The following is a 10,270-nucleotide window of genomic DNA, read 5'->3' on the forward strand; positions in this document are numbered from 1 at the left end:
AGACTGTCGACTGACCTGTCAATATTAATGGATTTTGCCAACATTAGTCTAATTTGTATGGGGACTTAAGAACTTTAACTGCAAGTAACAACCTACTGTAGCTCTTAATTTGTGAGCCCAATATAGGTCCTAAATATACAGCAGATAGAATATATGATTATTACAAATGTCCTCCAGAAAGTTACTAGAGAAGGTGCTGTTCAGCCCTACACAGGTATAAAACCCGCCCTCAGGTTTTCGAGCAGCAGATAATTGTAGTTTCGTTTCTCTCTTCCTCCGTCAGCCATGGCGTCTTCTCATCTGAGAAACGAGCTGCTCTGCTCCATCTGTCTGAGCACTTATACAGATCCTGTAACGCTGAGATGTGGACACAACTTCTGCCGGGTCTGTGTTGATCGTGTGCTGGATACACAGGACGAGTCTGGAGTTTATTCCTGTCCTGAATGCAGAGAAGAGTTTCAGGGGCGGCCGGCACTGATGAAGAACATAAATCTTCATAATGTCGCAGAACGTTTCCTGATTACTCAGCAAGAACAAGAGGAGATCACCGGGATCTGCTGCACTTACTGTGTGGACTCTCCTGTACCTGCTGTTAGATCCTGTCTACACTGTGAGGCTTCTCTGTGTGATAAACACCTGAGGTCTCACAGCAAATCACCAGAACACGTCTTATCTGATCCCAGCACTTCTCTGGAGAAAAGGAAATGTTCTGTCCATAAGAAGATCCTGGAATATTACTGCACTGAGGACGCTGCTTGTATCTGTGTTTATTGTTCAGTAGGAAAACATCGGGGACATCGGGTGGAGATTCTGGATGAGGCCTCAGAGAGGAAGAAGAAGAAACTGAGAAATGTTTACCAGAAACTGATCACAAAGAGAGAGATGACCGAGGAAAGAGTCCGGAGTCTGGAGGAGCGCAGAAAAAAAGCTCAAGAAAAGGCGGCTCGAAAAGTTGAAAAAGTCATTGCCCTGTGTACAAACATCAGGAGACGGCTGGATGATCTGGAGATGAGGGTTCCAAGTGAGATCTACAGACAGGAAAAGGAAGAGTCCCTGTCACTGTCTGCTCTGATCCATCAGCTGGAGATAAAGAAGGACGAGCTGTCCAGGAAGATGAGACACATTGAGGAGCTGTGTAACATGACGGATCCACTGACTGTCTTACAGGAACCAGACACCGGTGACTTGTGTGATCCTGAGGAGGAGGGAGGTGATGAGGACACAGGGGGACATGATAAACAGCTCCATGATGGAGATGATCTGGATGTGGTGATGATCTCAGACACAGTACACACATTATGTGACGTAATAACAGGTATAAAGAGCGGGATCTATGTGGAGGACTCTACAGACATATTACTGGATATAAATACAGCCAGTAACTATATCCATATTTCTGACAACCTGAAAACTGCAACCAGGACACGAGAGAAGCAGAATCGTCCAGAAACAGCAGAGAGATTCCAGGGTTATCAGGTGATGAGCAGGAGGGGATTTACCTCAGGACAATATTACTGGGATGTGGAGAGCAGTAGATCAGATTATTGGATTGTGGGGATGTGTTATCCCAGTATAGACAGAAGGGGGCGTAAGTCATACATTGGATATAATAACAAGTCCTGGAGTTTGTGGAGGTATGATAATCAGTATTCAGTGATACATGATGAGGAAGTGATCCCGTTACCTCATCAGATTTCCAGTGATAGATTCAGGATATGTCTGGATTATGAGGCCGGGCAGCTGTCCTTTTATGAACTGTGTGACCCCACCAGACACTTACACACTTTCACTGCAACCTTCACCGAGCCCCTTCATGCTGCTTTATGTTTATGGGACTGTTCTATAAAGATATTAGAGAGAAGCAGTGATGGTAGAAACCATCATAATATAAGAAATCTGGACAGAGACTGGTGACAGAAAACAAAATCTGTTTGGTGGATCATTCAGCCAATGGGGTAAATAAGAACATGGGCTACAGGTGTTGATCCCTAAATGGCAGCTGTTGCAATGATTATATCAAAAGGGTCAATAGCCCGCTGTATTGGTACTTGGTGATTATTTAGTATTAGCTGTATATTGGAAACAATTTTGTATACTTTTAGAATGCTGTAATGCAATGGGTAATCCCTATGTCTTTTCCTGGATAATCCACCTATGGGTCATCGTCATTAGTTTGCATAAAAAATCGTCAATAACATCCATGTGTGCTTTTTATTGTAGATTTAGATGCAGGTATGGCTTCGGATTTCAGGGTTTCCTTAGAAATTAATGAAATCAACGATAAAAATATATAACACTTCTGCAATAGTAAGGGCATGGTAGAGATCCGAAAATCCGCAGCATGCCTGGAGTCAGTTGCAGATTTTTTATGCTCTAATTATATGGGGTTATTTAAATCCCTGTTTTCTAAAATCTCAATTCACAATACATAGCTGTCAGGCGAATGATTCAGTCAACAGGAATCTCATTCGACTACCCCATACGCAGGAACATTCGGCTTGGCCATGCACTGCAGTATTCCCTTACAATAGAGCCACTGTGATATTGCACTTGAAGTGAATCAGTGATCAACAGTCTGAAATCCGACAGCTCAGTCTCTTCTCTCACCCGACATCATTTGTCGGGCGGAGAGTCATGAGACTCACACTCTCTTTAGACTGTCAGCTGATTCCACAGTTATTGGTGGGTTCAGACAACGCTAGTCTAATGTGTATGGGGGCCTTAACATTGTTCTGTTATTTGCTGCAGGTTTCGAGTTTTGATTCCACTAAGTCATATTGCAAGGCTCGTTAAGGGGTCGATATTGACTTGTAGGATGGCTACTTCCAATAGGTGGCAGAGTTCTAGTACTCTTCCTCTCTGAAGAGACAATTTGCATATTTAATTTCCCAGAGAAGCATGCAAGGCGTTTAAGTCTCCTCATACTGGCATGCCAGACCTGACATTTCACTCTCCATAAGGAGAAAACTTACCCCTTAGATCCCCCCAGTCATAGCCTGTCACCTAGCCAAGTCAGATCTCATACTTTGCACTCAGTGTTGGACTGGGGTGCCAAGGGCCCACCAGAAACGTCAATTCCAGGGCCCCACTTTTCAGCTACTTGCAAATATGACTTTATTTAACAATCTACTCAGTTTATTGCTATATGAATTTGTCAATGAGGATAAAGAAGATGCTGCCTTTGTCTGTATATAGTGAATCAAGTGTATTGTGCCAAACACTGCTCATATAAGAGGGTGGTGGCTCACTCTAGAACAGGGGCCCACCGGAGGATTCTCCTGTTCTCTTATGGGCCAGTCCGAGCCTGTTTGCACTTACGAGGGTCAACACCCCGAAGCACTGTGTCTGTAAATTAAGATTCTGATTTGGCTTTTATCCTAAGTCATATTGCAAAGTTCGTTAAGGGGCTCAATATTGACTTGTAGGATTGGGTACTTCCAATACGTGGCACTAGAGTTCAAGTCCTCTTCCTCCCTGAAGAGACAACTTTCATATTTAATTTCTCAGAGGAGCATGCAAGGCGTTTAAGTCTCCTCATACTGGCATGCCAGATCTGACATGTCATAACACACAATATAATTGCTGTTCACGACAGTCAGTGTAGGGTCAACAATACTATTATCAAATTGCCTTAGGCAAACAATCCCTACCGAAAGACTATAAAATATAACTTTTAATCACACTATTAAAGGAATAATATTTTTATTGGACATGGATAAACTATCCATTCACTGAGATCAACACTCTATTTGGTGTGATTAAAAGTTATATTTTATAGTCTTTAGCGATTATATGCTTAAGGCAATTTGTTAATAGAACTGACATGTCACTCTCCGTAAAGAGCAAACTTACCTTGGATTCCACAACTGAAATACCACAGTAAATTTCAACCTAAGGTGCAAATCCATCCTTGGGTTAAATTCAAAGAACATTCCACATTCGTAGAAATGTTTCCGTTCTGAGAGACATGCCATATGAGTGAGTGTAAAACACCCCAGATCTGTTTGTGATGGGAAACTTTGAAGTCACTTTGTAGTTTCAAACGTTTTCCTGATTATCAATGTGGATCGCTACCTTTATCCTGTACAAGAGAATGCTAGATTCTCAAAAGTTTGCAACCACTTGAACCTTTGGATGTAGATCTCTTGGGAACGTATTCTTAGGCTACATTCCCACGATGATCTTTTGGTGAGTTTTTGATGCGCAGATTTTCTTCCATTAAGTAAAATAGGTTACTTGTATTTCTTCTAAAAACTCATCGAAAACTATGGGAACGTAGCTTTATTATTTTGGTAATGTCCAAATTACATGAAATTTGCCTTATTTTATGTCAGTTTGTTTAATTTTTGGGGACACCAGATCTGTTTTTGTAACTGTTGGATGTTTAGGGGAGGTTATTAAAAATGTATGCATATAAATGATGAACACGTGACTTTATTATATTTTTTTCTTATAGTGTAACTAGTTGTATTTTACTCATCAGCCAGCTTTATTGTTGATCACTTCTTGGGTACACAGATGAGTTGTTCATTCGCAGTTATCACATCATGGCATTTTATGCGATGTTTATACAGCGATTTTAGGTTATTTGAGCAGATCATCTCCAAAATCCTCCTCAAAAAGTACTTGAAAAACATTTGGAAAACTCCCTCTGTTCATTTCTGTGGGAAATCCCTTTTGCTGTTTATATGAGCTTTTGATCATTTTTTTCCCTGAAGAGGTTTTGAAAAACGCCTTGTGGGAAAAAAAGTGCATATCACTTCCTTGATTCAGATCCTGGTGGAAACATCTTCAAATTAGGCACTATCCAATCAAAGGGTATGTGTGCACAGTGTCACTTCAAGTGGAGCCATCGAGTTTCCCAGACTAAGCCACTTCAGGAGAACACCGGCGGTCATTTTCCTGAGGCAGTTTCGCTGGCATCGTTCAGTCTATACTGAGCTGCCTGAAGAATGAGCATGTCACTTCTTTTAACGAGCAGTTATAAGAAAGTGATATAAGATCGTACATGTGCACAGCAATGTCGTTTTGACATTGCTGTGTGCTATGTTCATTGTATAGGTCGTTTTTGCTCCGTTTTTTCAGACGAAATCCGTGCAGAATCCTCCAAAGGCAAGAAATTATGCTGCAGGAAAATCTTCTGTTCACAAACTTTTCAAAACCATTTCAAGAAACACCACAGGAAAAGAAGAACTGCACTAAAAAGGAGTTTCCTGAAGCGGTTTCCACTTGAAAAATTTGTTGTTAATGAATGCCTAACAAAAACTTCATGTGAGCATAGCCTAATTGGTAAACACAGTTGATATGGGCACTAACTTGTGCTACATCTTAGGCCCCTTTCACACGTCCTGGAGATTCCGGTACTGGAAAAAACAGTACTAGTGAGATCCGTGGTCCGTGTCCATATGGACATCCGTGTGCTGTCCGTATCCGTGTGTTTGTGTGCTGTCAGTGTGACGCCTATGGAATGAAATGCAGCATAGAAATTAAAGAGAGTTATGTATTAAAGATGTTCAAAGATAGAGATAGATAGCAATGAGGAACATAGATGATAGATAGAAAGATAGATAGAAAAATGTCAGTGTGATATATAATCAGTGCTTTGCATGTGTAGTTTTCTGTACTTGTATTTATTGAATAAATAAAAAATGGCATAGGGTCGCCCTTATTTTTACTAACCAGCTGATGGAAACTGTACAGCTGTGGGGGCTGGTGTTATTATTCTGGGAAGGGGCCAATATCCATAAAGGTTCCCACCCTATTAATAATAGCTCACAGCTGTCGGCGTAGCTTTAATGGTTATTAAAAAGGGTGGCCCCAAAAAAATGACGTGGGGTCCCCCTATTTTTAATAACCAGCAAAGGCTAAACAGAGAGCTGTGGACCATGTGGGTAGAGATAGAGGGGGTAAAAAATAATAATAAAATATTACTAGGGGTCTGCTATAAGCCACCCAATATAACAGAGGAGAATGAGAATCTGCTATTAGGACAATTAAATAAAGTAGCAAAACATAATGAAGTGATTGTTATGGGGGACTTCAACTACCCGGATATTGACTGGGAAACAGAAACCTGTAGATCTCAAAAAGGAAAAAGGTTCTTGACAAATATTAAGGATAATTATCTCTCCCAACTAGTGCAGGAACCAACGAGAGGGAAGGCCGTGTTGGACTTAATATTGACTAATAGGCCTGATAGAATAACTGAGGTACAGATAGGGGGGCACCTAGGTAATAGCGATCATAATATTATCAATTTCGAAATGCCCTTCAGTAGGGTTATCAATAAGGGAACAACAAAAACATTAGACTTTAGGAGGGCGAAGTTTGATCAGCTGAAAGAAAGCCTTCAACTTATTGACTGGGAGAAAGTTCTTAATCAAAGGGATACGAATAGTAAATGGGAAACCTTCAAAAGAATTCTGAATACTCAGTGCGAGAGGTATATACCGTATGGGAATAAAAGGGCCAGAAATAAGAGGAAACCAATATGGTTGAACAAGAACGTAAAAGGGGCGTTAAATAGCAAAAAAGAGGCATTCAAGAGATTAAAACAGGAAAACAGCAAGGAGGCACTAATGTGTTACAAGGAAAAAACGAGAACTTGCAAAAAACAAATAAAAATAGCGAAGGAGGAAACAGAGAGACGTATTGCTAGGGAAAGTAGATCAAATCCCAAACTGTTCTTTACGTATATAAATAGTAAAAGGATTAAATCGGATAATATTGGACCGATAAAAAGTGATGAAGGCAAAATCATAGAGAAAGATGAGGATAAAGCTAATCTATTAAATAATTTTTTTTCGACAACTTTCACAAAGGAAATAGAACTAACAGGCGAAATGAGAAGTGACAAGCTTAATCCTCCACTAAGTATGACAAATGTAACCCAAGCTGGGGTACAGAAACGCCTCAGTAACATTAAAATAAACAAATCACCAGGACCTGATGGCATACACCCACGGGTACTAAGGGAACTAAGTAATGTGATAGACAGACCGTTATATCTTATATTTAAGGACTCTGTTGAGACTGGGTCTGTACCACTTGATTGGCGACAGGCGAATGTAGTGCCAGTATTCAAAAAGTGACGCCGGAAACTATCGGCCGGTGAGTCTGACGTCCGTTGTGGGTAAAATTTTTGAGAGTTTCATTAAAGAGGCAATTATGGAGCATCTTGATGCTAATAATCTATTAACCCCGAACCAACATGGATTCATGAGGAATCGCTCCTGCCAAACACACCTGAGTGACTTCTACGAGGAGATTAGCTCTCGACTAGATCAGGGGGAACCAGTGGATGTCGTGTATCTCGACTTCTCAAAAGCGTTCGATAGCGTGCCACATAATAGGTTGGTATACAAAATGAGAATGATGGGTCTGGGGGAAAATGTCTGCAAGTGGGTAGCTAACAGGCTAAAGGATAAAAGGCAGAGGGTGGTTATAAATGGAATATACTCAGATTGGGTAAGCGTCACTAGTGGGGTACCACAGGGGTCTGTACTAGGCCCAATGTTATTTAATATCTTTATTAACGACATAGTCAACGGGATAAATAGTAAAATGTCAATATTTGCAGATGACACAAAGTTATGTAAAACAATTAATACAAAAGAGGACAGTGCAGACCTACAGAGGGACTTGGATAAGCTGGGTAGGTGGAGCATTAAATGGCAAATGAGGTTTAATGAGGAAAAATGTAAGGTCATACATATGGGAAGGAAAAATGGAAGTCACCAGTACTCACTGAATGGGAAATCATTGGGGAATTCAGAGATGGAGAAGGACTTGGGCATCTTAATTGATAGCAAACTAAATTGGAGTGCCCAAAGTCAGGCCGCTGCTGTAAGGGCAAACAGGGTAATGGGATGTATCAGAAGAGGTATAGCTGCAAAGGAGGAGAACATTGTTCTTCCACTGTACAAAGCACTGGTCAGACCACACTTGGAATACTGTGCTCAGTTATGGGCCCCAATATATAGAAAGGATATAAATGAGCTTGAAAAGGTACAAAGGAGGGCAACAAAATTAATAAAGAGAATGGAGGGACTGCAATACCCAGAGAGGTTGGCAAAACTAGGACTATTCAGCCTGGAAAAGAGAAGGTTGAGGGGGGACATAATAAATGTGTACAAATATGTTAGGGGACAGTATAGAGATCTTGCCCGGGATTTGTTCAAAAGGAGGGATATTACGGTAACAAGAGGGCACTCACTAAGACTGGAAGAGAAAAGGTTTCAGCACCAGCATAGGAAGGGGTTCTTTACGGTAAGAGCAGTGAGAATATGGAATTCACTGAGTGAGGAGACGGTAATGTCGGATTCACTAAACCAGTTCAAGCGGGGACTGGATGCATTTCTAGATACCAGGCAGATTTCAGCATATACTTAAAAATAGAATAAAATAGTAGGTTGATACAGGGATTTATTCTGACTGCTGGTTTCAGAGTCGGGAGGGAATTTTTCCTCAGGTGAAGATTGGCTAAATCATTTGGGGTTTTTGCCCTCCTCTGGATCAACTTTAGGAATTACAAAATTAACAGGTCGAACTTGATGGACGCAAGTCTTTATTCGGCTTTACAAACTATGTTACTATGTTACTATGACCGATATTAATAGGCTGTAAGGGGCAATGGATATTGCCTCCCTCCTAGAATAATAACACAAGCCCTCAGCTGCCCCAGAAATGGCAGATCCATTAGATGCGCCAATTCTGGAGCTTAGCCTTGGCTCTTCCTGCTTTCCCTGGTGTATTGGCAAGTGGGGTAATGGTTTTGTGGTTTATGTCAGCTGTGTAATGTCCGCCGATATCAAGCCCAGAAGTTAGTAATGGAGAGGTGTCAGTCAGAAAGCCCCATTACTAACCCTATAGACAAAAGTAATAAAAAAGCAAACACAGAAAAGTCCTTTATTTGTAAAAAGCACTGCAGTGGGGATACCTGTAGACATTCTTGGGATACTCAATGCAAACATACGCTTTAGCTTATAGTTCATCAATGAGTCTGAGTACCATTTTTTGTAGGATTGCTGCTTCCAATAGGTGGTGCTATAGAGTTCAAGTCCTCTTTTTCTCTGAAGAGGCAATGCTCTAGAGAGAAATTCTAGAATTTATTTATTTTTTTTTGCAAATGCACCCCAATAATCCAGGTACACACACAAAGTGAGGACAACCACTGTTTGTGGTTACATAGAATTGTATATTTTTTTGTTTCCACTTAGGACTTCAACACCCTCCCAAGAGGACAGTGATTGACTAAATTATTAAAAGACACTCAGCAGACTGTAAACGGTACCAGAAATGTGTTGTAGCATTTTTTATGGTTTTCGTTGATCTTTAATCAAAAGCTCATGGCTGTGAATATAAAATGCTAGTCTGTTGCTTTTAGAGAGGAGAGAATTGATTAGCTGGTCTCTGGTCCAGCAGCCAAATCAGTAGTCCATGGCCACTGGACAGGGGCCCTACTGTCAAAATTCCACCACTCATGGTGTGCTGGACGCAGTGAGTGACAGCTTAGCTGTCCAATCTGAGGCAAGGGAGTGCTGAGTTTCTTCCAGATGTCTCACATTCTGAATGATTACCTGAATATTTAACTGTCTGTCAGTGTTGATTATTGCCAGTCGACTCTTTAGCTCGGTGGTGTGTGTGTGCCTTGTTCCTCAGTGTTCTGTTTCTGATATTTTGCTGCCCGACCTTGGCCCTTGCCTTTGACCATCCATTTGTCTAGCCCCTTTGTCATGATACGTTACCTTCCTGGAATTCTGACCTGACCTTGACCTGACTACGCCTTTGTCTTACCCCTCTGTTTATGATGAGCTCTCTTGGTATCTGACCTCCAGACTTTAGAGGAACACAAGGGAAAAGATGAAGAAAAAGTAGCTAGAGAAGCTGAGAGAGTCAACGCCCTTTTTACAGACATCAAGAGACATGTGGACGACCTGGAGAAGAGGGTTGTGAATGAGATCTACATTCAACAAAGTCTCTGTCACTGTCTGCTCTGATCCCTCAGCTGCAAGTAAAGAAAGATGAGCTGTCCTTTTATGAGCTGTGTGACCCCGTCAGACACTTACACACCTTCACTGCTGCCTTCTCCGAGCTCCTTCATGCTGCATTTAATGTATATGAAAATTCTATAAAGATATTAATAAGATTCAGCGACTTGGTGAAACCATTATCATAGATAAAATCTGGCCAGAGAATGGTGAGAGAAGACAGACTCGGATTAGTGGGTCACTACATGGTAGTTTTCCCAATCACGGTATTACTCCAAAAC

The 10,270-nt window shown here is 41.1% G+C and overlaps 1 protein-coding gene across 1 annotated transcript; it reads left to right on the forward strand.

The window, feature by feature from the left end:
* Positions 1-231: 231 nt before the first annotated feature.
* On the forward strand, positions 232-4,418 carry LOC141164685 (E3 ubiquitin/ISG15 ligase TRIM25-like). Its single transcript, XM_073650173.1, has one exon. It carries the CDS (start codon positions 286-288, stop codon positions 1,912-1,914), a length of 1,629 nt encoding a protein of 542 aa, XP_073506274.1. The 5' UTR covers positions 232-285; the 3' UTR covers positions 1,915-4,418.
* Positions 4,419-10,270: the final 5,852 nt, after the last annotated feature.

This window comes from Phyllobates terribilis, unplaced genomic scaffold, assembly GCF_046119375.1.
Source record: "Phyllobates terribilis strain yellow unplaced genomic scaffold, ASM4611937v1 Scaffold_10__3_contigs__length_209671492, whole genome shotgun sequence".
NCBI lineage: Eukaryota > Metazoa > Chordata > Amphibia > Anura > Dendrobatidae > Phyllobates > Phyllobates terribilis.

Excerpts from the sequence above, each read along its gene's own strand:
- LOC141164685 (XM_073650173.1), top strand. The coding sequence starts at position 286 with ATGGCGTCTTCTCATCTGAGAAACGAGCTGCTCTGCTCCATCTGTCTG.